Genomic DNA, 27,720 nt, shown 5'->3' with positions numbered 1-27,720 from the left:
TTGCACGTAAATAGGACATTAATACTGCTCGGACGATTCCAATTAAAAAATTAAAGATTGCTCGGACAGTAGGACAGGATGATTAGCTCGCCTATTTGCTTGCACGGTGCCGTATAGAGTTCTAGACATATACATTTCTTCCCTAATGGCAGACAACACATTACAATTCTATCAAAATTTGCATATGTCATATTCACCGGTTCAAATCAGGTAATTCAGAAGCTTTAAGCTAATGGAAAGGGCATCATTCACCAACTAATATGGAGGCCCCGAAATGTGGTATTCCATTGTCCAGAAAAAAGAATGGCACTCGTATACAGCGGATCAATGATAGGGATGGCTTTTTGCAGCAGGATGGCGCGAAAATGCGACACCTGAAAATGACCAATTAAAAGATGAGAATCGTCGGTGAGATCATCATCGTTTAACAAGTGGAGCTCGCTGTCGGTGGGTCTCTGTCGGAGGCCAAGCCGGATGGGGTGTGAAGCAAGAGCCCTGCAAAGAGAAATGGTTGTTAGCCGCACGTGCCACTGCTACTGATATTCTCAACCTTCTCTTGGCTTGCAATTGCAATGGCTGCCAGCTTGGTTGACATGACAGTGAGCAGTGATCGATCGATCAAATGTTCGTTTGGTTTTCCCTTTTGCAATCGGTTGGGGAGGAAGCTTTCATGCTTTTTCATGGAGTTTCTTCTCTTTACCTCACCTAACTGCATTGATTTTTATTGACATGATCACACAGCATCGTCCTCCTCCAGGTCAGCTAGCTAGCACACACTAACTCCTATTCTTTGACAAGGGGTTATCAGAGATTCTCCTGTACGTGTATTACGCGGAAAGGCTTGACGAATTCGTAGCCATGCAGCGTTGTGCTTGCCACTAAAGAAAACGAGTTGGATGGCATGGAATAGAATGTTCCAAGCTGCAATTGTTTATACGCCAAGATTACTGCAAATGCCACAAGCCGGCCGGTGGGAGAAGAACGGTTGGCATGATGTAGTACTAAGCATCTATCACGAGATGGATCGGAGGTTTGCAACGCATGTCTCGCAGATTTTAGCCGAGTCGTCGCAGAATTTGGTGCCGGGAAAATGGGCCGCACGTTGGGAGGAGACCAGAGTTCATCGACTCTAGCTCTGATCAACTGCTCCAGTGAGCCCTCTCGTTCTAATCAACTTTTTTTTTTCATTTGTTTAAGTACGGAAACGGAGCTTTATTAAACTAATAGTCTACGAGATGCAGATGCATTCCTGTTGTTGTATTCTCTACGCTTTGACATCTCTGTGGAGGTTCAGTGAAAAAAAAAATGAAAATGATACTTTGGAATTAGAGTAGACAGGCTGATACTTTAAATGTACCAGGCACATGGTCCGGTCTCTTTCGGACCGGCTCTGTTTGTTTGTTTTTGTACCTAAACCCTAAAACAGGCATTTATTCTGCAAAATCATATTTAAGGTACCACAGATAAATCATTTTGTCTACTTCTCTTTTTTTTTCTCTGTCGCTCGAGAGAACCGCTGTAAATTTTCTTAATCTTAATACAGAGATACACGAAGCGTATGAAAAAAATAGAGAAATCAATAATCCCTAGAGGGAATGTCGGCTTGTTCACTCAAATACCACCTAAATGGTTGTGAGAAATTCAAAAAAAAAATGTTTACAACACTCATCCAATCTACATATACCACTTCACAGATTCTCAAGTGTCTAAACTTAACTTGTACATTCATGAAATGAAATGCAGAAATCCAATGTGTGAATAGAATTGGCACTATTCTTGCCTGAATTTCTCTTTTTTTTCTCAATGTATAGATCGATTTCAAACTTAATTTTTATGGAGTGATTGATGCCACTATACTCTGCATTGTATTTTTTTAAAAAAAAAAGAATCATAACCGCATTTACATTATTTTTTTAAACGAAAAAACACCATTTACATTATATTTGAGAGAAAAAAAAGATATATGAGGGGACATCCCTTCAATAGATTAAAATCCATTCTTGGCCGACACATCGTTAAAATTTTTATGAATATTAAAGTAAAGTGATTAATATAGAGGCCAAAATTGTTTTAGTTAGAAAAATGGCCAAAGATTTGCCCCTATCTAATATTCAAATATATTACAGTATCAAATTTAATTTGCTTTAGTCCTCTAAAAAAATATTTTGCTTTAGGATCTATGAACCTTTTTAAGAGAGATGACCAACGAAGGTCTTGATTCTCCGGTTCAATGTAGTGGCATACCAGGCTCCTGTCCTGCTTCTCAAAATATCAGTCTTGTCCCTGAGGTAGCCTATTGTTTTCAGAACTCAATGAGATCTAGTACTGCAGACGGTCCAGGCCCAGGGGGCAAAGACAAGTTTTGTTCCAACGAGCGGTTTGACAAACCACTGAGATTGTACTACTACTGTGCAATATCAATATCAAACAGCTACGAGTATCTTGTCTATATATGTCTTACCGACGTTTTCAAAAGAGAAAAGATGTGGTTCTGCAAATGTGACAAAGAATTAAGAGATGGTTAGCGTATCTTAGTCATATTGGAGATGTGCCCATGTGTACAGGGTGCAGTTGATGCTTTGGTGGGGCTTTGGTAGGATTCATGAAATGGGCACTTCCTTGCTTGAACATCAGCAAGTTGGGATAACAGCAACCTTTAGAAAAAATAAAATAAAATGGGGCACTGCAATCCAATCAAATTTAGCATTTTTTTTCTAGTGTAACTTGGGCGTATGTCTACCACCAGGATAGATTAAGTTCATACTCTTCTGGCATGCATGCACGCACTGAGTTCTCTCTGGTCATTTGGTCAAGGCGACAGTTCATTTCTGTCTGCTAAACAGTGACCATATCAAAGAATATTTCTAGTGAAAGCTGGATGAAGTAAAGGGGCTCTAGCTATTATTGTCAAATCAGATTGTTTGAATCCTTTTTCTTGTTTGAAACTCAAATCAAATTAAGAAGGTATTCTTGATGGCCATTGATTATATAATTGTTCTTTGGATGGATAATACCAACTCAATGCGACAATGCCTATCTTTCTCAGCTATATTGGGCTCCATCTTGAAAGCAAACACAATGTTGCATCCATATTTCAGCATACCTGTACTCTGTGCACATCATAATCACTCGAAGACGTGCGTCGTTTCATTATTTTCATATCTAATAAAGATTCGTCTAGTACATATGCCCCCGTAGAACCAGAACAATCAATATGCAGAGAGAAATGAAATAGGGAATTCGGTGGAGGATGTTAGCTGGTCATTCAACGTAGCGAATCTAGCTAATTAAATATAGTACTATTAAGTTGGATAAATTCTATAGATTGATTAATTAATTAACGATCAGCACTCAGCACAATTGCATTTGCAGGTTGAAACATCATGTCCTTCGGGAAAGCGACTGGGAAACACTTTCACCCAGCAGTAAACCTGCAGAAGCGCAAGAATATCCCTTACCATTTTCAGGTAAAACGCTGACAGTAACCTGACAAGACTCCCTGTCCATAACCGTTTGGCCCCTGCCTACTGCAGGTAGTGCGTTAATCACAGTGGGCAGGGGTGACACGTGGGAGCATCCGGATCACACTTGACATGTAGGGCTCGCCATCGCCTGATCGCCATCTGTTCCTCAACTTGTCCTAGCTCCACTCAGCACGAGCCGTTCCTTTCCTTCCTTTCGATTTGCTCACGATTCCAACGCAGAGAAAGACGACGTTTTTGTATGTTTGGAGATACTGTTCTTTTCATCAGAAAAAGAACATCTTGCGATTGTCGCGGGCAATTTATTCAGAAACGCATTGCCTTTCTTTTCGCACTTAGCAACAACTTCTGGTAGCTAGCGGATCCTGCAGATCATGGCAGTGTCTTCTGATGTGTCAGTTTATTAAACTTCAATAATGGTTTGGACCATGGGATTATTTTGCCCGCTAAAAGCTTGCTTTTGATAGTTCCTCTTGGCATTGAAATAGCGAGAGTGCACCGGTTCGATGAGACCATTCCCCTACCAACATGATATCTGAAGATTTTGATCATTTTGCTAGCACGGAAAGAAAGAGTCGATTAGGACTTCGATTCAATCCTCTCTTTTTGAAAGGAAAGCAATCGGATTTCGATATAGTCCTCGCAATGAGGATCAATGATACTGGTTTGAAAGACAAGCATTATGTCCATAACTACTCTAGTTTATTTTTTTATCTTTATTATAGTAGAGATGGTAGGCACGTCAAATCGAGCTGCTTTACGGTTTTATATAAGGTGGCAGTGAAACCATGCTGAATTATTGTGGATATAGGGAGCAGAGCACTTATCAGTATCTCTTTTCCAGGATATTTAGGGTTTCGTTTGGAGAAACAAAGGGAAATATAAGCTTGGCAGTTCGTTATCAAACAAGATCCGTTGTAGTCTAGCTGGTTAGGATACTCGGCTCTCACCCGAGAGACCCGGGTTCGAGTCCCGGCAACGGAAATTTTTAAATTTTGGAGCATTTTTATCTTTCGTTGCACCGCTGACACGCGACACGGATCGCCGCCGAGCCTAATACCTCATCCATCACTGAACCGTGCACATACGTGGTCGACCGCGACGCCAAGGCCACAGCCCCACGCATGGGCCGTGGTCGTCCAGCACCGGCCCTGGGACGTCAATCCATCAGCTAATTCACCAAGCGCTGTGATGTGGAATAAGTACACCAGAGGTCCCTTAATTTTACACCGAATTCAATTTTCATCCTGAACCCCAAAACCAGATACAACCAGTCCCTAAACTGTCAAAACCGGTGTAAACGACTCGGCGGTTTTGGCTGAGGTGGCTCCTACGTGTCTAGTTTGACTAGGTCTCCGTCCCACGTGGCGTTTACGTGACAATTATTTCTCGGAAAAATAATAAAAATCATGGGCCCACATATCAGCTAAAAAAATGGTGGGGCCCACGTGGGCCCCACATGTCATATCTTCTCCCCTCTTGGCTTTCCCTCTTCTTCTTCATCGCGCTACAGCGTCACCTCACAGCCGTCACCGCACCGTCGTCGTCGTCCTAGTCCTCGTCGCCTCCAACGAAGATGGCGGTCAAAGCATGCCGGCGGAGCGGCGGCAGGCCACGGGCAGTGGAGGTGGCCGGTGGAGGAAGAGGCAGAGAAGGAGGTCGCCGGCAAGCACGACAGCTGCGCGGGCTATCTCCTCCCGTCGTTGCTCCTCGCTCGTCGTTCTTGTTGCTGAGGTCGGGCGAGGATTTTCTCGACGCCGGGGAGGGGTCGGCAATGGAGGGGGGGAGGGCGGCGGTGGCGGTGGAGGATCGGAGATGGCGACATCGATGCCGAGAACGACCCTCCTTCGTTCCAACTCCGCCGACACCCACCAAAAACAGAGCTCCTCGCCGGGGATGGCCGGGCGCCGTGGGTGGGGGCTCGATGGCGATGGGCGAAGGGAGAGGTGCGCAATGGCCGAGCGTGACCTCGCCGACGGGATACAAGGCTGCCGTCGTTGCCGTCGTTGCTTCCCCGGACGATCTCGACTCCCGCAGGCTCTCCGTCGCCACTCCGTCCGCTCGCCACCCTATCGACTTCGCGCGCCACTGCTCGCCACCGCTCCTTGCAGACTACAGAGTAGGGGATAGAGAGAAGATAGAGTAGTAAGGATGACATGTGAGGCCCACCATTTTTTTATTATTATTTTCTATATGAAACTGACATGTGGGTCCTATGGGTTTTTTTTTATCAAATTTCCACGTAAGCTCCACTTGGGACGAAGACTTAGTCAAAGGAGCCCCGTAGACGCCACATCAGCCAAAACTGGGCACAATACTGCCGAGGGACCTCGCATGGTTTTGTAAGTTGAAGGATGTGTTGTACCCGGTTTTGCACTGGAACAAATTTCGGACTCGGCAACAAATTGAGGGATGTAAAGTGAACTTATTCCTTGTGATGTAGTACAGTCCAGTGGCGACGTGATCTAGGACTTGCCCACTAACGGGCATGTATCCGGCCCAGATATCGTATGCATCCGTCCTATTTCCGGCCTGCGGATTCGCCGGCCCAGTGAGATGGACCTCAGGAAGGTGGCGACCCACTTCCCACCGTCCCCGCCTCCATACTCTTCGTTTGGCTCGGCCGCTCGGGACTGAGTCGGCTCGACTCGTTTGAATTTTTCGATGAGCCAAGCTAGCAGTTTAGCTCGTTAAGTTAACGAGCCCAACGAGCTATGCACAAGTCCAATAGCCCAAAAAGAAAAATATGCTAAGCGAGCGCTAGATGCATAAGGACAGTTGAAAAATAACCAATAACCCTTATCGGTTGGGCTAATAAGCTAAAGCAAAAGTAAATTTTTAATTTTTTTAAACTTAATTTTGGAGTTGATTTTAAGATATTTTCAACGTAGTTTCTTTTTAGTGTTGTTGTTTAAGTCGCTACGAACAAATATATAAAAGTTTCACCTATAAATTAATTTTTACTCTATAGTAAACCGTTTTGGTTTATTAGGGAATATGGACAACTGGTGAGGCCCCATCACAATACAGTCCATCCATACGACCATTCCAGGCCAGCCTAAATACTCAAGCTATGAAATTACTGAACCGTAATTTATTTCTCCCATCCTCATGACGAGCGCCGCCATCGCCATGCACATCGTTGCGCATTTGCACGCAGGTAGGCAGACACTTGTGCACTTGTCTTGCGTGGAGCTCCTCAGCTAGTAGTAGAGTAGCTCGCGAGCCAAAATGAGCTAGCTCGAGCTCCTTTTACGAACCGAGCCAAGTTATTGTTTGGGCTCGATTGCTTAGGGCAGTCCCAACCCTCCATCTAGAATGGTGTTTATGGTATTAACTACATTATTATGTAGGACTTTTAGCTTATGTGGCACTATATTAATTAAGAGAGAGAGTGAAGAGAGGAAAAAATTGGGTCTCATGTAAGACACAGCTTCAACACGAGAACCTATGCACTAGACACTATCAAGTTATGTATTGGGAGAGAATAGTGTCTTCATAATAGATGAAGAATAATTATGATTGGTAGAGAAGAGAGATGATATATTTATTAATGGCCCACTTTAAGAAACCATGGGTTATAGAGTGTAGTTTCTATTGTGATGTCTTATTGACATGGCACTATAGACACTACTTATGAACACTATGGGTTGGGACTGCCCTTATTGAGCCGAGCTAGCTTATTATCTTGATGAGCTGACACGAGTCAATCTGGGCTCGCTATCCACCCATACGTACACACAGGCCTCTAGCCAAAGGAGCGGGTGGGAATTCAGCATTCTGAATGCTGAATGTTTCCTTTGACTTGAACGCTGTCGGCAAGTCGCAAGGCCCTGCGCCGTGCAGTAGCGGTTCGTAGAAGTTGACCTCCGATCGCTATCAAAGTGTGACAGTCAGTATCGGTTGGTATTTTGGTCTGGTTGTCGGGGCTACTGACTACTACTAGCAATCTCCGAGCTCAAGCAGCAACCTCCGTTGTAGACTAGCTGGTTAGGATACTCGGCTCTCACCCGAGAGACCCGGGTTCGAGTCCCGGCAACGGAATTTTTTTATATTCCTGTTCCTATTACGATTTACGGCAATCTGCCGTCCTCCGCGGTAGGCTGGTGGAGTGGTGGCCGGCCGGCACGGTGGCCTTCTAGCTAGCGTGCGCCGACCTTGTCAGGTGATACGAAGACAAGCACATGCATGCTCCGGCGCACGCCGCACCCCTCAATATCGTATTCGCGGTGGTTCGTGTGCGCGCGGTGTGCCTGTACCGCTAGCTGTACGCCATGTACGGCGGCGGTGTTGTCCCTTGTGGTGGGTGCGAGCTTGCTAGGTGCTAAACCAGTGTGCCCATCGTTCAACCACTCGCGCGTGAGCCGCGCCGGTTGCGCGAACATGCCACGAGGGGCCACGGCGTACTCTATCCCACCGACACTGGGCGATCCATCGATCGACGGGCTCAGCCAGCCAGCCACCTCACGATCGAGATCTGGACGGTACGTCGCCTGAATTACTCTGTGTGCTAGCATTAGCTCGTCCGTACGTCGTGAGTACGTACGTAGACAGGCAGGAAAACCCCATAGCCTCCCCTGATCAGCAGCGCACTGCTGTACGCATTACCGGTGAAAATGCCAGTGGGACTACCGGACTATGGCTGTGTTTAGTTGAATCCAAAGTTTGGATTTTGGTTGAAATTGGAGATGATGTGACTGAAAAGTTGTGTGTGTATGACAGGTTAATATAATGAAAAAGGACTGAAGTTTAGATCCAAACTTTGGATCTAAACACAGCCTATACAATCAAGCGGGTAGGTTTCGTCATTTGAGTAGCTAGTATAGTAGCAGTAGTTAGTAGTACTACGTATACGTACTGGACAGGCTTAATGTGCTACAGCACAGCAGAGTTGCATATTTAGGCTGTGTTTAGTTTCACACTAAAATTAGAAGTTTGAAGAAAAAAATTGAAAATTCATGTGTGTAGGAAAGTTTTGATTTGATAAAAAAGTTTAAAGTTTAAAGAAAAAGTTAGGAACTAAACTCAACCTTACATTACCAGTTTACCACCCTTCTTTTATAAGCATAGCATAAGCTGGGGTGTGTTTAGTTCACGCTAAAATTGGAAGTTTGATTGAAATTGGAACGATGTGACGGAAAAGTTAGAAGTTTGTGTGTGTAGGAAAATTTTGATGTGTAAAAAAGTTTTGATGTGATGGAAAAGTTGGAAGTTTGAAAAAAAAAAGTTGGTAACTAAACAATGCCTAGTATGGACTTTAGGCTGTGTTCGCACATGCTGTTCCCATTCCCAACAGTAATAATGGAAAACGGAGCAGTATATTAGCGCGTGATTAACTAAGTATTCCCTCTGTACTCGTAAAGGAAGTCGTTTATGACAGCGACACGGTCTCCAAAACATAACTTTGACTTCTTTTTTCTATAAAAATATTTATTGAAAAATGATATATGTATATGTCGACGGGGGATACCCGTAGACCGGATATAGAGGGTATTGGGGTACGCTGGTATGAGGATCTACGTAGTATGACATCAAGCAAACAAAAGACAAGAATTATACTGGTTCAGGCCACTTGGAAGGTAATAGCTCTAATCCAATTGATATGAGATTATATGATGGAAACCACATATTACAAAGGGAATAACAGAACTCGATGATACCGACAAGACCGTTGTCGAGTTGGTTCGACTATATCACCCGGCGACTTGGCTCCTGTAGGCTCCAGCTTCGTAGGCTGTGGTGGATGTGTTGACAATGAGATTCGATGCCTTAGGTCCTGCCCAGGGGGTCCATTTTATATCGCGGGTCAGTTGATCTCCAAGTAGGACTCGGAGATATCGGACCCCTCACGATATGGTAAAGACCCAGTCTTGTCCGAGTAGGACTCATTCCATCTGTAAATTTTGTTTCTATCACGTGATAGATTTCCTTAATGTACACAGGAATCATCCGTATACGCGCGAGTATACCGCATCAGTATACAACGTATGTCCAAGAATAGAGGGTATACCTTATCCGTAACCCTGACAGTATATATTTATGAAAGTATTTTTCAAGACAAATCTATTCATATAATTTTTATATTTTTAAACTCAACAACTTGAGAGTTATTAATGATTTATATTCCCAAGATCTGACTTAAACATTACCCTAAACGACTTCCTTTATAAATATGGAGGGAGTATTAGCTTTTTTTTTAAAAAAAAATGGATTAATTTGATTTTTTAAGCAACATTCCTATAGAAACTTTTTTTTTAAAAAAACACCGTTTAGCTGTTTGAAAAACGTACACACTAAAAACGAGAGAGAGGGGTTGGGAAAAGGGGATACCGAACAGAGCCTTAGTACTACTGGTAGTTCAGTAAGGCTGTGTTTAGTTCACACTGAAGTTTGGAAGTTTGGTTAAAATTGATACGATGTGATAGAAAAGTTGTATGTGTATAAAAGATTTGATGTGATAAAAAGTTGAAAGTTTAAAAAAAAATCCTTTGGAACTAAACAGGGCCTAATTCAGGTGCTCCGTTTTCACCACGAAGTAAAAGGAACCCGTTAGCTCCACCTGAAGTCCTGAACCGGATGCTATAGGAGTACTTCGGCCGGGGTGCCACTCAAGTTGCAGTTTATGATGAAACCAAGGAAGGAGGAGACCGGCGTGCCTAGGTGCTCACTTTCTTGTCAGGACGGCTGCAGGTCTGCAGGTACCCTGTCTCCTGTTTGTTGGGAGGCCAGTCGATCACCATCTCATCAATTCTTTTCACTTCCTTCTATTGCTCTGCTCCTACCTGTCTTCATCGGTGAATCGCGAGATAGCTTGGTCCGATCCGATGAAAGTAGCTGAGCGCGAGAGGACGGGTCGACAGCTAGAGTTTGTTCCGGTTGCCAAATCGGAGTAACATCAGGACGGATACGGTTGATGCCAACCGGAACGAGCGATGCACATCACATACTCACATCCAGGCTGTACTTTGGGAAATGATGCAAAGGGAGAGGAGACAGAGGGTTCAATTCAGAGAGGACAAGCAGCACGGCCCGGAGTATAAATGGACGAAGCGTACACACATTTATGGATCCGGTTGCTGTTACAGTAATAACTGGAGCCGCCCGGGTAAAAGTTTGAGGTGATGAGTACTCACTACTTCTAGTACCAAAGAGGGGAAAAACGCAAAGCCGGCCGGAGAGAGCCGGCAGGCGGGCAGGGTAATCGATCCCATTTCGCTGAAGCGTTGCAGAAGGCTGCTGCACTGGCTGTGCTGAAGCGCCTGGTCCTACTACTATCTCGCCTGATGCATCGCACCGCTTCATGCAGGAGGCACGTACCCATCATTTCGTCCGAAATATAATCTGTACACCATGGATCCTTTGTGGCGTGCAGCACCTGCACCATTTGGTGAGCGCTCAGCTGGCTTGCATCGGCGGAGATCAAATTTTAAGAGTAAAATTTTAAAACGGAATTGCTAACATCCATGTGACAGAAATTTAGTGGAGAGTTCTATCGATTTTTAAACCATCAGATCCGTGCCATGATTCACATTGATCTCTTCATCCAGCTCCAATGAGTAGTGTAACTTCAGCGAGGCGGCGGACCCTCGACTAGTTAGGGTTTAGGGTGTGAGACAGTGAGAGTGGGGAAGGGGTTTTTTTTTCTAGGGCTTAGAATGATAGCCATGGATAGTGAAGGGCTAGCGAAGTAGCGGTGAGCGATGTACATGGGCGAACAACAAGACAGTGTTACCGAAACAGTGGGAATAGAGGAGGATGGTGGGCGAGCATTGAAGGCGGGGACGATGGGCCGATGCAAGCAACGTTGGAGAGCTTACTCCTCTTGTATTGTCGAGCGATGTAGGAGAGAAGAAGAAAATGAGAAAGGATAATGTTACTTTTTATGTATGAATCTTGATGCAACTCGAGGAAAATCTAAAGTTCTCTGTCAAATTTTGCAATAGACAGCCCCATTTAAATAAATCCTAGGTTTTACAAATGTCAAACTTTCCATAAAACAATAACGCACTATATGAGATGGAGGAAGTATTATTTGCTTTTGTTGGTGCACATCCGTAGCATTTATGTCAATTTGTCATTTGATATTTTTCTATTTGACTATTTATATTCCAAATTAGTCATTTATCAACAAATATATCCTAACACAGCAACATTTTTGTCATCCAAGATTTTTCATCAAACAATAAAAGTTAGGTGATACAAAATCATTACAATATCACATGTCAAATGGAGAATCTATTAAAGGTTGTCTCCTAATACTATGCCACAATAAAGACTAGCTATACTTTATTAGTGAGTATGCCAAAGATAGAAATAAGACAAGCTTAATGATGGATTTTATGTGTTCCCCAGATGTCGATGCGCCAACAACAAATCCATATAAGAAAAATCAATACCCAACTTAAAAATGATCTCTACAAAAACCCACCACAGGCCCCTCTACACTCCACAGTCCACAGCACACAAACGAACACAGCTCCACTTGGCACGGATAATCGAGATCTCGGTGTGGCCGAACCCCGCCCAGCGCCAAGTCCATGTCGACGAGGAGAAACCCACGAGGGGTGGTCATTCCCGAGTCCCCATCTGGCCATCTCTCCAATCTCCATGACAAAAAAATAACCAACCGGTCGAAAGAAAAATTCAACGAGTTGTGAAGACTTGTCCTCCAATTTCCCAACTCCCCAATCTGTCACCTCGCAGCTTCACGCTTCCACGCACACAGATCAAATCTCGAAATCCTACGACTCGTAGGATGGAGGAGTCGGAGTAGTAGTAAACGGCGATCGGATCGAATCGAATCATCGGCGCTGCTGCCTCCCCGAGCCGTGACCCCCCCCCTCCAAACCGCCGATAAGCTAAATTCATTCACACTCCACTTCACTCGCTCACGCTTCGCCGTCCGCGTCGCGTCGCGTTGCGTCGGCGGCGCCGCTGCACTGCACGCCTCGCCACCGGCGAGCGAAGGGAAGGAAGAGGAGGAGGAGGAGTTGGTGGTGGTGGTGGTGGCGCGGAGTCAGTGGCGGCGGCGGCGCGGGTGGAGATGAAGGCGAAGAGCCTCCCGTTCATCGCCTCGGAGCACAAGCGGTTCGTTTCGTCTCCCGCCGCCGCGGGCGCGCGCGCGCATCTCGGCGTTCGTGCCGGTGTTTGCTGTTTCTGATGTGTTTCTTCGGAAGTTTTTCGCCGGAGGTTTTTTGAAGTTTCTGCTGCACGAAACTTCCGCTTGCGTGTAGTTTACTTGCTTTTTTTTTCTTCTCGTGGTGATATTTTGCGCGGGGATCTCGATCTGATGCGAGATGTTGGGGCCAAATTTGGGCAATGCAGTCCTAGATCTCCGTGTGTACGATGTGATTAGTTTTTTTTTTTTTGCTCCCTCAGAAAGGAGTGTTTGAATCGTGTTAGCTTCTCTGATCCATGGAAGGATCGGAGTTTGTGTGGATGTCCGCTACAATCGAAGCAAATTAACTCGATTTTTTACGAGGCAGACATTGTAAACATGATAGGACCAAATTTTAGTTGGAATTTTTGGTTCTTTTTAATAAACTCACTAGAGTATGAATTTGGATTGGTTCCGGTCTTGTGGTACATAACTCGAGTACCAACGGTTCAGTATTAGCGGCATTCTCCTTTCTGTTTCTGATGCTATTGTGGATGGTGCAGGGATGCATATGGATTCGCTGTGCGGCCACAACACTTGCAACGGTACAGAGAGTATGCAAACATCTACAAGGTAGAAAAGCTGCACCTGGTGATGCCTCCATTTGGTACCTTCTTGTTCCATCTCGCTGAGTTGCATTGCATAATCTCCAGGAGGAGGAAGAGGAGAGATCTGAGAGATGGAAGAATTTTCTGGATAGCCAAGCTGAGTACGATGAATCATCCGGAGAGGATCAGGATGCCAAGGTTTCACCATCCGCTGAGGATGAAGAAGCTGGCAAGAAAGCTGAGGATGGCAGGTCCAAATTGTCAGACGAACAGAAAGTGAAACAGCAGAGACCACATAAGATTCAGATATGGTCGGAAATAAGGCCCTCCTTAGGCCACATTGGGGAGATGATGAGCTTGCGTGTCAAGAAGAAGCAATCTTCTGCAGATAAGGAGAATGCAGCGAATGAACTCCAATCTGCAAATAATGAAGAAATCAAACCCTCAGAGGACTCCGATGATGAGTTCTATGATGTAGAGAAAGTTGATCCCAACCAAGAAGGGCCTGTAGCTGATAGTGCTGATGCTGATTCAGGCATGAATGTTGATGCGAATCAAGAAGGGCATTATCCTTGGAAGGAAGAATTGGAATGCCTAGTCCGTGATGGGTTGCCAATGGCTCTGAGAGGAGAGGTACATCGTGCTCTTCATATTAATCTTGTTTAGATTTTTTTATTGCATTAAATCAATGGCCCCTCTTCGTTTTGGTGACAGCTATGGCAAGCTTTTGTTGGTATCGGAGCTCGTCGGGTGAAAGGCTACTATGAGTCTCTCCTTGCAGCTGATGATGAAAGAGAGAACAGCAAAGGTTCTGATTCTCCAACTATGGAAGGGAAACCAAAAGGATCGCCATTTTCTTCTGAAAAGTGGAAAGGGCAAATAGAGAAGGTAGATGGATAATTTAATTGTTATTATTGGAATTTAACTCTCTCCATGCTATGGTGATTTTACTAATATATTTGGGAGTCCTGCGCTAAGAGGTTAATCTGTTGCTTTGGGTTCTTTTTAGGATTTGCCTAGAACGTTCCCAGGTCATCCCGCACTAGATGAGGATGGCAGAAATGCTTTAAGACGCTTGCTCACAGCTTATGCGAGACATAACCCATCAGTTGGTTACTGTCAGGTATGGCTTTCCCTTACTTCTGACTCATGTCACTTTTCTTGTCACTGGATTGATGTAGCTTCTTTGGGAAACCTTGCATATTGCAAGACCAATCTGTTGCACATGTAATTCTGTTTGCACTGTTGCCCAAGATGTAGCCTCATCTTTTCGCTTATGCTTATGCTTATCAGCCAAAATTTGAATTTTCAACCTTGAATTTGAAGTTTTTTCATCGAAGTTTATTTTTCAGCCTTTGCTTTTAGATCACTAAGAACACATATATAAAAGTTTTGTTCACAAATTATTTTTCGTTTGCAAATATGCTGTTTGGCTTATTCCTCCAACAAGCCAACCGATGGGCACCTTTTAGCCGGCCTAATCAGCGATTAGGTGCAGCTAGGTAACAATCTGCCACACAACTAGCGCCTTGGTGAATGCTGGCTATTTGAATATTGATAAGACTGAAAACATGCACCAACAGGGCAACACCAAAACACATATTTCTTATTTCACCATAAAACTGAAGTTCTGAGCATAGTATTTCTTACTCCCTCCGTTTCACAATGCAAGTCATTTTAGCATTTCCCACATTCATATTAATATTAATGAATCTAGACATATATATTTATCTAGATTCATTAACATCAATATGAATGTGGGAAATGCTAAAATGACTTATATTGTGAAACAGAGGAAGTACTCTTCTTTGTATATGATTCTTCTGAACGTCTTTTTCAAGGTGAAGTACTGGATGATACTGATAAACCCTTTGTATAATTTGCAAGCTACATGAGTGTACTATTAGTAGATAGAAACTTCAGATAAAACTAAAATGCACATCTACAGTTGTTTTGCTTATTGATATACCTGCACTCCAGTTGTTTTTATTGATGGTAGGTGCGAACCAATGCTCATGGAGCATTATGCATAGTCATGCCAACTCTTTTCAAAGTGTAGCTTCTGCTGATCAAGAATTCATTATTCATTTACTGAATTCCTTTTTATTCCCCGCTTGAAGGTCCATTATGTTATTTGACTTGTACCTTCTTCCTTTACGATTTGACATTAGCAGTTCCCAAACTTGCACACACTGCTCAGTGCTGTTTTACTTTTATTCCCCGATGTTAGTTGAAATCTTTTTGAAATATTATCAAAATATCTTGTAAATTTCTGAAAATCACCAAGTGTCATATAAAAAGGAATCTAGAGGTCAAATATTGTTTCTATGTATGTATTTTTTTAAAAAAACTTTTTAATGGTAAAATTTACTCACAGAGAGATCTTCTCTTGTTATTCAATAACCACTATTCTATTTGCACAATTATATGGTCCCCAAAAATTTTGACTTTATGCCACTAATGCTGGTCTCAGCTAAGATCAATCATCTGGATATGCAGGCAATGAATTTCTTTGCTGGTCTGTTACTTCTCCTAATGCCAGAGGAGAATGCATTTTGGTAGGTTTTGCAGAAGAACACCCATGGAATTTCTGTGTTCTCTCAAGTTACATCTCTTGTTGCATTGTATTAGAGCTGAACTAAAAAGTTTGTTAAATCTATTATCTGTTCGCAGGGCATTGACAGGCATTATGGATGATTATTTTGATGGCTACTTTTCTGAAGAAATGATAGAATGTCAGGTATTCTTAAGTATTATCTTTTGTTCTGTTAGTGTTTGCATGTGCCATTATGTGCTTATAGCTCCAAACTTCACTATTCATCATTAAATAAGCTACACTTCGTTTTTTCTTTAGGTTGATCAGCTTGTTTTAGAGGAGTTAGTCCGGGAGAAATTTCCAAAACTAGGTTTGCGCATTATTCTTGTTTGTATTAAAATATCTGTATATCATGACTTGGCATATATGTTAACCGACAATTTTGACTACTTTTATGCATGGTTTTTTGCAGTAAATCACCTGGATTACCTCGGCGTTCAAGTTGCATGGGTTACTGGACCATGGTTTCTATCTATATTCATGAACATGCTACCATGGGAAAGTGGTAAGTCTTATTTTTCTTTATTTGAAAGAGTAATTTCGGAAAGGTTTTATGGTCGAAGTCGTAGAAAACCATGGGTATTTTGGCTTGTGGTATACATCCCTACATTCATTCATATCTCAATTAATTTTAGCATATCTGAAACAATATTATTCAAAGTAATGAAGAGTTAAACCAATCACCTTAACCAATAAATAAATAATTCAGAATTCTGTAGATACTTTCTGAAACGAAAGTTTGAGTAAATATGTGTCCAAGATGACAATATGTTATATTGTTTGGAATATAAATAGGGTTTAGGGTTTTGTGAAACCATAGGACCGTAGTACCTGAGGTTATCTACTACAAGTCATTATATCTAGGGTTTTGTGCAACTTCGACCATAAAATATGGGGTTTTCTGAAATTTACTCTATTTTAAATGTTATCATTCTGAGAAAGATTTTTGTCAACTGCAAGACTATATGTTACAATCTCTTTTTTTTTGTACTTGATCTAATAATATATCTAGCTATTATATTATCTCGAAATATGCTTAATACTTAATTGCTATTTGAACATTTCAGTCCTTCGAGTTTGGGATGTGCTTCTGTTTGATGGAAATCGCGTGATGCTCTTTCGAACAGCTCTTGCCCTAATGGAGTTGTATGGTACTGGGTCGATCTTTTGCATTTTTGTCGCTCAAACAATTGTAACAAAAAAAAGTTTGTATAATCTCAGGATATATATTGGTCACTGCATGAATACTTACCACTGGTGTTGGTTACAGGTCCTGCGCTTGTGACAACAAAGGATGCTGGGGATGCTGTGACCCTTTTACAGTCTTTGGCTGGTTCTACTTTTGACAGCAGCCAACTTGTTTTAACTGCATGCATGGGTTATCAAGCTGTAGACGAAGCAAGGCTGCAAGAACTGCGAAATAAACACCGGCCATCTGTTATATCTTCAATGGAACAGAGAGCAAAAGGTCTTCGTGTTTGGAGGGACACCAATGGCCTTGCGTCAAAGCTCTATAATTTCAAGCGTGACCCTGAACCATTGGTGTCTTTATCAACAGAACAATTAAGTGACTTGACAGAAACTAGTTCTGGAAGTACAGATGACATGTATAGTGGCCTGACTGTCAACACTGAGATTGATTCTTTGCCTGATCCAAAAGACCAGGTATCCTTCTCAAAATAACACTTCTTTCACCCCTAAAATTATCAATTATGGTTTCAAAAAAATTCAGCAGACAAACTAAATAAGTCAAAAAGTCGTGTATAAATATTTAATCAATACTGTTCTCCATGTTATAAGTGCATACAGTGTCACGCATGCTTAGGATTTCAGGAAACTGTTTGCATCCATTCTTTTCATATTTTTGGCAAATTTTATTTGGGGTAGAGGACGACTGGTGAGATAAACAAGATGCATTATTATCCTTATGCTCTTGATAGGGCAAATCAGTTTTTTCTGAAGTAGACAGCTTGACTACTTCTGAAAGCAAACTGCTTTGGTCTAATATTTTGCATATTCACCAGAAAATAGCTTCTGTAGGGATTCTTTATGGTTTATTTCTCCATATTCACAATATGAGGATTGAGAGCTCATGGCACAATAGAGCTATAGAGAATAGATGTTATGATTTGTTTTGGTTATCATTTAAAGAAAATAGAATGATGTACTATTGATGGTTTCCTTTTGTTGTTTTAGAATATTGGTTTTGGTTTCCTTTTGTTGTTCATGGCACAATACTATTTGTTTTAGTATATCGGTTTTGGCTTCCTTTTGCTGTTTTTTGTTAAGTACGATTGATAGTTGATACTTTATACTTGGTGGTGGTTCTGTTATTTCAGGTGGTCTGGCTGAAGGTTGAGTTATGTCAACTGCTGGAGGAGAGAAGATCAGCTGTTCTGAGGTATCTTTGTTTCAAATATCCAAAGATTTCATCCTTCAGTTGCTTGAATAGTTTCAGATCTACATGGCATAAACAAAGATGTCTACGATGCAAGTATTAATAATGGGACTTTATGTCAACCCGGTGACTTCTTGTCCTGTTTACAACCGGCAGTATATAACATATATTAATCTATAGCTGGTTGACCATGGTCTATTTCATGGCAATTCCTAGCAGATTCTGGTTCATGTGTAAGTAGTTCATTATATCTAAAAGAAAAAGTGAAAACAGTTATGATTTGTCCTATAGGTGGCCCAAAAACTCACTCAATCTTTTATGGTTTCTTGAGAAGGAAATAGTTGATCCTATATATCAACTATGAGTGTACTCAAGGTGGTCGAAATTACACAAATTATCCGCTGAAAACCCTAATTTTGACCGGGCCATGAACCTGTGACCTTTGGTTTATAAAAGTTGTGCTGAACTCCTCAGCCAATGAACGATGTGACTGGTTGACCAATTGTATTTTCAGGTGTACTTAGGTGGTATTCTCATGTTCCCATTTTTATGTTGCCAAGCAAATACTTAGTATTAGCTGCTGGAAATTCACAAACAAATGCTACCATTGAGGGTTTGCTAAATTGTTCTTGCATCTTCTCATCCAAATCCAGGGCTGATGAATTAGAGACAGCGCTGATGGAGATGGTTAAGCAGGATAATAGGCGGGAATTAAGCGCAAAGGTTAGCATTGAACTACTGTTTTCTATGGCAGTTGCATTTTTTATTCCATCACCTGTTATTATTTAGCTCTATTTTGTTGCCTCTACTGTTGAATTCATATTGCTGCGATCTTGTGTTTTAACCCAAAAATTGTGAAATAATATCTCCTTTCCTTTTGATAACCAATTTATCAACTAGGAAACTCATATATATCATTGGTCCACCTCACTGACTGGACATTTCTTGTTTTCCTGGAGGCTTGGGGCATGGTTGTTCTCATACTTGCATTTCCATTTTTCTAGGTCGAGCAATTGGAACAGGAGTTATCTGATCTAAGGCAAGCTCTATTAGACAAGCAGGAACAGGAGCAAGCAATGCTTCAGGTGTAGTAGCTACCAATATGTTGCTCTGAATAAACCTTGTCACTACTACATCATGCCTTTTACTACTGGTTTATCTAGTTATAAACTAACTAGGTAATGCATGTAGGTCCTGATGCGTGTAGAGCAAGAACAGAAAGTCACTGAGGATGCGCGCATATTCGCTGAGCAAGATGCTGCTGCTCAGAAATATGCTGCACATGTGCTCCAGGTTAGTTTAATTTCATCGATTATCTATGTACTGTATTTTTTTCTGTTCTAATGCTTATGTCATGTTGAAACATGAAATGGTCATTCTTTTCTTGATTGCACCTGGAGGACAGCACTGTTTCTAATAATTTCCTCTGCAATGGATTAGCCAACTAGATATGTTTGTGTAACTATATGCTTCATTAGTCTATACATTATTTGAACTCTGTAATGCTTTTATTCATGGAATGGACTCCATTTTGCTGTCATTTTTTTTGACATATAATCTAGCAAATACATGCCTGTTCAATATAATGATTCTCTTGTTATAACATTTGACTTTGTATGCAGGAAAAGTATGAGGAAGCTATGGCTTCACTAGCACAAATGGAGAACAGAGCAGTCATGGCAGAAACTATGCTGGAAGCAACACTGCAGTATCAATCAAGCCAGCAAAAGGCACAATTGCCATCCCCTTCACCTTCTCCAAGGTATTATGGTATTATAGCATTCTACACACACTGGCATGGAAAGTTGGAAACTGATAAATTAATTTATTGAATGCAATAATATATCCTTTCTTTTTATGGTATGGAAGTGTTGGTATGCTATTACATAAATGCAATAATATTCAATACTGGCAAAATGTTCTGTGAAAAATTCCAGTCATTTGCTTTATACCAATTGTCCCTGTGTGTAACCTTTTTATTTTTAGGACACCAACAAGGGATGCATCACCTGGCCAAGTGAACCAAGATTCATCACAGGAGTTTCAACCTAGAAGAATAAGTTTGCTTGCTCCGTTTTCCCTTGGCTGGCGTGACAAGAACAAGGTAATTTTTATTGGAAAGTGGATTACTGGATTCCTTTCCTGTGTAGTGACAATAAATCTCTTTCTAGTCTAAAAAAACTCATAGTCCAGCATGAGGACCATTGCAATTATTTATATAGCAGACTGCAAAGATGGTGAAATATTTTGATGTCTTTTACCTTTATGATTGTGATCAAGCAGTGTGATCCATGAAATGTCCTTCTATGCTAATTGTTACTAATGGTCGTTATATTCCGAACAATAATCCACATCATAGTTAAATTTAGTTTACCATATCACTTAAACTTCTTATCTATTGATTTGCATCAACTTGACCATTATCCAGATATCATAGTTAAATTTAGTTGCTGATTTAAACTATAGTACCAAGGTAGGCTAGAGTTTTCCCCTTTTTTTTTGGGAACTGACTTCACTTGCTATTGTTTCTTAACAAACATGTTGAATGTAACCTGGTTTGTGACTTATATCTGGAAATAACATTACTTGTTTACAAACCCTCTCAGGCATAATATTGATCGACGCATTTCTCTCGTCTTAGAAGTATATGGCTTTAAACAATGAGATATGAATTGCTATGCCCTTTATTATTTCGTGATATCAATCTTTTTTTTGACACGTTGTGATATCAATCTGGCGCCGTTGATTCTTTACAGGGCAAACAGAATATCTCCGACGAGTCAACAAACGGCAATCTTAATAGCAATACTGAGCAAATGGTTGACACACCCAAGAAGGATGATGAAAAGCAAGGAGACTCTCCACAGGAGGGTGAACAAAGAGTGGATACACCCAGAAGAGATAGTGAGCACAGATTAGACACGCCGGAGACCACAATAAAGTTGGAAGAACAGTTGGAAGAAATAAAGTTGGATTGATAATCACAAGCCCACCCATCGGCGAATTTTTACCAATATGGTTAACTACTGCCGTGGTATTAAAGGGTAGTTCAAGCCACAATCTACGGCCAATATAAAAGTATGTGTTGTATTTATTCTTTTTATTTATTTTCTCCTACTCCCTTTTCCTTCTTAATTTTGTCTTTGTTTTGCAACCATTTTTTCCTAGGTTTATAGATTTAATCTTTTTAGCCACGGGTTGATGGGAGAGAATAAATTGTGTTTATTCATTCAATCAGGATGAGTTGTAAGTTATCGATAGGCACATGAAAAATGTATGAAATGAATGAATCTACCAGCAATTTATGAAAGAGAACGTCACTATTGGCATCAACATCACCGAGAATTACTGTTGCTGTTGCATTTTCTGGTTGCCTTTCTTATTTGCTACTTCGTACTCCTGTATTTTTTACATACTGACACGTGACATGTAAAAAAGACTTTACATTTTTCCCATTTAATACGGAGTATTTGAAAGGCGAGGTCGTCCACAAGCATGGACGTTAGTACTTTATCCAGTATGGTCATGTGTGGTGATGCAGATGCAAGTTTTAGTGCTACTGTGCTGTATATGGCTGTGGAAGCTGGAAGCATGGAATGACCTTGGCAATTTTCAGCAGATGGTCCAGATATTACTATGGAGCCAGGATCAAAATGATCTTTTGATAACAGGAAAATATAGAGACTTGCTATTGGTCAGTTCATTGAAAATAAGGAAAACATTTTAATGGCCAGGATCGCTTCAAGATTCTCTCCTCACTCCTGCGTTCGGAAGACAGTCTTCCCAACCCATGGTGCGCACACAGAAAACGGAGCTGTCCATTAGCACGTGATTAATTAAGTATTTGCTATTTTTTTTCAAAAATAAATTAATATGATTTTTTAAGCAACTTTCGTATAATTTTTTTTTAAAAAAAACACACTGTTTAGCAGTTTGAAAAGCATGTGCACAGAAAACGAGGGGGAGAGGATAGGAACTGGCAATGCCGAACACAGTCTCGTGGTGCCACTTGTGTACTGCGGACCGGAATGAAATAACGAGAAGCCCACCGGTCACTCCTTTCCTCTCGTTAACAACATCCTCAAGAAGTTTAAGCAGGAGAATGGAGGAGGAAGACGACGACATTTTTACCCAAAAAATTTGTAGAATGCCTTGAAGGGGTACATAGTGGCATATATCAAATAAGAAAAATTATAATAACATGTTTACAAATTGATGAATAGTAATGATATATTTTAAAACCGTGAAAATTATAATGGCATGGACCCAATTAACCTAATATTGTTTGCCATAGAAAGATGATTTTGTTTACTGATCCGATTGAATGATAGCAACGCGGCCGCGGCTTTAGGTGCGGGGCTCACGCACTGCACGTGCACGGTGGTGGTTTGAGTGGCATAGTGCAGCCATCAGCACATCAGTGTCCCTTCCCCACAGCAGAGGCCACCGCAAAAGGAGCCCCACCAATCACCACCATCTATCGATGCACCAACCGCTCCTCCTAAAACACGCCCAATTTTGCCATGTGATCCATGCTTTCCCCCACCCCCATCTGCTCCCGCATGTGGGCCAACAAAATGTAAAGTAGCCCTACGAATCTATAAGTATCACGTGACACGGTCTGGAGTGCAATAATTTGGAGTCCTCTCTCTAACAGCTTCTGTCACAGACAGATGGGTCAGTGAGTGACTTTACGTTTCTCCTACCGTTCATGTAATCATGTTTAGCACTTAGTACTCTGATGCTAAACAAATTTTCTTAGATTCTTCGATCCTCAGCTGTAGTGCCTAACAGCGCAATTCAATTAATTAACTCAAAATCTAATGAGCACTTAGTGTAATTAATTAATTCAAAATCTAGTGAGCACTTAGATCTTGTTTGTTTTTTCAACTCCAGACTTTAGTTTTCTTATTTTTCATTAGTACGTTTTTTAAATTGTTAATGATGCATTTTAAAAAATTCTATATAAATGTTGTTTTTAAAAAAATCAAATAAATTATCTTTTTAAGTTTATAATAGTTAATATTTAATTAATCATGTGCTAATAAACTTTCTTCTTTCGCATGCACCGAATATCTTTCTTCAAACTCATCTAACGAACGAAACCCAAGCATCTAGCATCTCTGCCTACATATCAATAAACTAATTGTCAATTTGCCATGAGGTTTAAACTTCTTAAGTGGTCTAATCACCACGGGGTTAACCAAACCTAATCATGGAGGCTTTAAAGATGACCCCTTTCCCCCCCAAAAGAAAGCGGCAAAATGGTGAGGAGTGAGACTTGTGACAAAGTTGTGAGTTGTGACTCAGCTCACACTCTCAACAGAAGCGCAAACAAACACATGACTAAAAACAAAAGTGAAATTATTGCGGGACCCCAACTGACAGAACATGTGAGTAATCAAGGATAAATGAAAAACGCGCAAACCAACGCCACATGGCTAAAAACTTCCGCTATAAATCAGTGGTGCCTTGCACTTGCACACTCCATCTCCAACTCTCCAAGCCAGCCCAGCAGCACTCTCCTTCTCCAGGCTCCAGCAAACACACAAACCACGGAACCACCACCACCACCAGCAGCAGCAACAGCAGCAGCTCAGAGGAGAGGAGAAGAGCAAGTTAAAACAACTTACAAGCAATGGAGTACAGCTATCCCTGCAACAGCTGCAGCTGCAACAAGGAGAAGAGGCCTCCGCTGAAGAGGGGGCAGCTCAAGCTGCAGATCGCCAAGGCCCTGGGCAGCCTCGTGGTGCCCGGAAAGAACAGGGATCACAGCTTCAGGAGATGAGCGTCGTGGTGCCCCGGAGGCAAGAACTGGGAGCCACAGCTCAACACTTGAGCAGCAGCGCCTGCAAACTGATGGAAGTTCTGGTGTACTACGGTGGTGGGCATAGGAATTGTGCATAGTTGTTGGTGTGTAGTTTTCCCCCCTTTCCGCCCCGTAGCGTATGGCTTGAGACTTCGAGAGTATCTCGCTTCCTCGGCAATTGCTTTGTTCTTGAGTGAAGAAATAGTTAGGGAGAGACTCGGAGGTGTGTTCCTGGCAGTCTCATGTCTGGTTTGGTAATGTACTGATGTGCAGCATAATTTTGATGGTAATGAGAGTGTTATTAGTACTTCCTTACACTGTTACTAGTACGTCGAGATGCAGCTGCATTCGTATACGTACCCAAAGTCTCCGTCTCCAGCCTCCAGGGGCTCCATGTTCCGTAGCCATCGGTCTAAAGCCCCTCCGCTCCGCCACCGCTTCCGCTATCAGCCCATCTGCCGAGCGCTAACTGCCATGATAGATCGCCAGATCCTTCGAGTTACCCGGTCCCCGCTGGCCGCTGCGCCTTCCCTGACGAAGGCACCGCGCCGGCGGGTTGCCTTCATTCTCCGATTCGCTGGTTCGCTGCACGGATTTGCTGGTGTGCTGGTTCGTGCGTGCGCGCCGCTGCCATGACCACGGTCCATGAATCCACGGGGACCACGGGGTACGCGGACGCAAGTAGCACGTGACAGCCTCACAACCGATTGCCATCAGGCGGTGATGTGCACGGCACCGTGCGACGAGTCGGGATTGGGAAGACCCACATGTCAGTTAGCGCAGTACTGCAGGGCATTTTATAATTGGAACCAATGAATGAACCGCGGAGTGAAGTGATACGACCGGGTGTCGCTACGCTAGCGGGTGATCCCATAAGTCGTCCCAACGTCGCCCTCCACGCCATCGCTAGTTTGGCCGTTTGCCCTCGTCCGTGGTATCTCTACCGGACACTGGATACTCCTCTGCATTTTTTAGGCATCCATAATCTGAGACACTCTTAGAGTAAAGTACTCGCCCTTACAATACAGGGTAGCTCAATAAGTGTCCCAACCCAAAAAAACATATTTCTCTCTTCTTCCTCTCTTTCCTATTCTACCCCTCTCTTCCCCCTCCTCTCTCTATTTCTCCATCGCACGCACGCGAGAGCGCACCGAGTCACCGTCGCCGCTCTCTCTCCCACCGCTCTCTCCCTCTCTCTCTCTCTCTCGTGGAAGGTAGCGGCGGTGACCCCGGAGGCAGCAGATCCGGTGCCGCCGAAGCCGGATCTAGCCCCCCGGCAGATGGAGCAGCACCGGCCACGCCACATCGAGGTGGCGGACGGCAAACTCGAGGCGGCAGACGACGAGCGCGCGGCGAGCTCGAGGCGGACGAGGCGGCGGCCGGACGAAGCTTCGTCGGCGAGGGCGACGAGAGTAGCCTACTCCGCCGCGGATCTGTCGCCTCCGCCACCCCCGCCGCGGATCTGACATCCCGGCGCCGTCCTAGGTCGTCGCCGCCTCTTGACTCTCCCTCTCTTTCTCCAGCCGCGCCTCCCTCTCCTTCTCGCCACTGCCGCCGGCGCCACGCCTCTCTCCTTCTCTCTCCCATCGCCGGCGGCCGTGACTGAGTGCGATGAGGAGCTCCATCGGTGTCGCCGAGGAGCTCGAGGAGAGGGGAGAGGGGTGGAAGAGGAAATCCTCGCTCTTGGGGCGTCGCCTCAAGCACCCGTACCCACGCAACGGGTTCCTTCCACCGGCGCCTGGGCGAAAAGGAGCTGGGGGAGCGGGGGGGGGGGAGGGGGCACATCTCCCAGCTAAGGGACGCGCTCTCACCAGGGGACGGCGCCGATGGAAAAGGGGACGGCCGTCGCTAGGGGCACGGGCTGAAGCACCGCATTGGTGATAGCCTTATCTACAGTCAAAAGTTACTTTGCCACAGCAGAATAATAACAACAATAAGAAGAAAGCGTGTTTCAATAATGGCGCTAATCTATGGATTAGTTACAGTATTAATCCCGCGGACGAATCACTATGCTGGATCGGTACGAGATTTATCATAGATCTCCACTGCGCGAGAAAATTCCCTCAAATCCGGTCCAGATTTGCTTAATGCAACACTCAGCCAGTCAATTGTGCTGGGTGACTGGATCATTCCAGAACTAAACAAAACCATAGCACACTGACCTCCCGGCTGTTCTTATCAGGGAGGATAACCAGCTTCTCTGAACAGTGAACGCACAAGCACAAGGAGCTAATGATATGATGAGATGGATGATTATATTAGACAGAAAAAAAGTGTCACTTAATCATTGGACATCATACACGTTAGCTAGCTAACTCATAGTATGTCCGTATCACATCGCCACATAGGAATACCACTCAGACTATGTAGCACGATGCTAGGGAACTTGCAGTTAATAAAACGATAACTAATCTTGGGAATGATGTGCGCAATTATTAGGATCCGCAAGTTAGGCGTAAGTAACCAAGTGTGATATACTCTACTCCCTCCGTTACAGAATATAGCAACCTAATATCGGATGGGACGTATTCTAGTACTACGAATCTGACGGAGGGAGTACCAGTTAGGCTCAGAAACAGTGTGCCGTACCTGACGCCTTCTGCTGTTGCTGTTGCTTTCAATAGTTTTCAGCCCCTCAGTGCTCAGGTAAATATGTGATTTCGATCGGATTAAGAACAGCTAGTCCTAACTACGACTGCAATTTTAGGGTTACAAGTATCTGCAACCATTCATTTTGATGATCAACCATCCGCATTTATAGCTATACTGATCAAACCAAGAACCATAAACAATATTTTATTCTACAACACTTTTGTTATAGTGCTCTGACTAATTGGTGTCGTTTGATTCAGATCAAATGTACTCTAAGGATAGTCCCAACCCATAGTGTCCATAAACAGTATCTATGTGCCATGTCAATAAGACATCATAATAGAAACTACACTTTACAACCCATGGTTTCTTAAAGTGGGCCATTAATAAATACATCATCTCTCTTCTCTACCAATCATATTTGTTCTTCATTTATTATGAAGACATTATTCTCTCCCAATGCAAAACTTGACAGTGTCTAGTGCATAGGTTCTCGTGTTGAAGCCAGTTTTTTGCATGAGACCCAGTTTCTTCCTCTCTTCACTCTCTCTTAATTAATATAGTGCCACATAAGCTTAAATTTATACATGGCAATATAGTTAATACAATAGACATCATTCTAGGTGGAGGGTTGGAACTGCCCTAAGCAGCTATGCCTACATAAGTTGCAGTTAGTACTACAACTGCTGTTGCTGATCCAAATCCTTTGAGTTTATCAGTTAGGTCTAGCGGCGGACACATGAATTTAAGACTGGTCATTCACTTAATAATTGCAGACGCCCTTCTTACAAGTACTTGGTAGTCAGGACTATGGAATTTATAGAAATTGGTTAATGGTCTAGAAGTAGTGTGAGCCAAGAGCATGGAGGAATGGATTTATTGAGGAAAACCGAGTAAAGTATGAAGCGTATACTCCCTCCGTTCTAAAATATAGGGCATAACTACTTTTTAAAGGTGTTTCATAATATAAGGCGTGCATGCATGCATGGCAATTAATTAGCATCTATTCTCTCCTAAATTATTATTTTTTAAACCATACACTCATAAGATGTTTAATTCTATTGGGTGCATGTATTGTATTAGTTGGATTGATTCAAACAAAGAGATGATGGTAATTGTTTCTTGGTTTTTGAGTTAA

The 27,720-nt window shown here is 42.8% G+C and overlaps 1 protein-coding gene and 2 non-coding genes across 4 annotated transcripts; all 3 read left to right on the top strand.

Annotated features, from left to right (window-relative positions):
- The first annotated feature begins 4,393 nt into the window (after nucleotides 1-4,393).
- On the top strand, nucleotides 4,394-4,466 carry TRNAE-CUC (transfer RNA glutamic acid (anticodon CUC)). Its single transcript has one exon. It is a non-coding gene; the product is annotated as a tRNA-Glu (tRNA).
- Nucleotides 4,467-7,453: 2,987 nt separating this feature from the next.
- Nucleotides 7,454-7,526, top strand: TRNAE-CUC (transfer RNA glutamic acid (anticodon CUC)). The gene has a single exon. It is a non-coding gene; the product is annotated as a tRNA-Glu (tRNA).
- A 4,601-nt stretch (nucleotides 7,527-12,127) lies between these two features.
- LOC4327418 (uncharacterized) lies at nucleotides 12,128-21,514 on the top strand. 2 transcript variants are annotated; one of them, XM_015766449.3, is made up of 18 exons: nucleotides 12,128-12,569; nucleotides 13,143-13,212; nucleotides 13,293-13,820; nucleotides 13,902-14,075; nucleotides 14,197-14,310; nucleotides 15,687-15,745; nucleotides 15,861-15,927; nucleotides 16,042-16,093; nucleotides 16,196-16,288; nucleotides 16,851-16,934; nucleotides 17,054-17,448; nucleotides 18,123-18,184; nucleotides 18,835-18,904; nucleotides 19,186-19,266; nucleotides 19,373-19,474; nucleotides 19,804-19,943; nucleotides 20,168-20,285; nucleotides 20,938-21,514. In XM_015766449.3, the coding sequence occupies exons 1-18, from the start codon at nucleotides 12,526-12,528 to the stop codon at nucleotides 21,157-21,159; spliced, it is 2,475 nt and encodes an 824-aa protein (XP_015621935.1). In that variant the 5' UTR covers nucleotides 12,128-12,525; the 3' UTR covers nucleotides 21,160-21,514. The 2 variants fall into 2 exon arrangements, with proteins under 2 accessions (XP_015621935.1, XP_015621934.1); XM_015766448.3 differs by having other exon boundaries at nucleotides 16,042-16,288.
- Nucleotides 21,515-27,720: the final 6,206 nt, after the last annotated feature.

Source organism: Oryza sativa, chromosome 1, assembly GCF_034140825.1.
Source record: "Oryza sativa Japonica Group chromosome 1, ASM3414082v1".
Lineage (NCBI taxonomy): Eukaryota > Viridiplantae > Streptophyta > Magnoliopsida > Poales > Poaceae > Oryza > Oryza sativa.
Note: the sequence above shows the minus strand (reverse complement) of the source record. Positions and strands in the feature narration are given on the sequence as shown.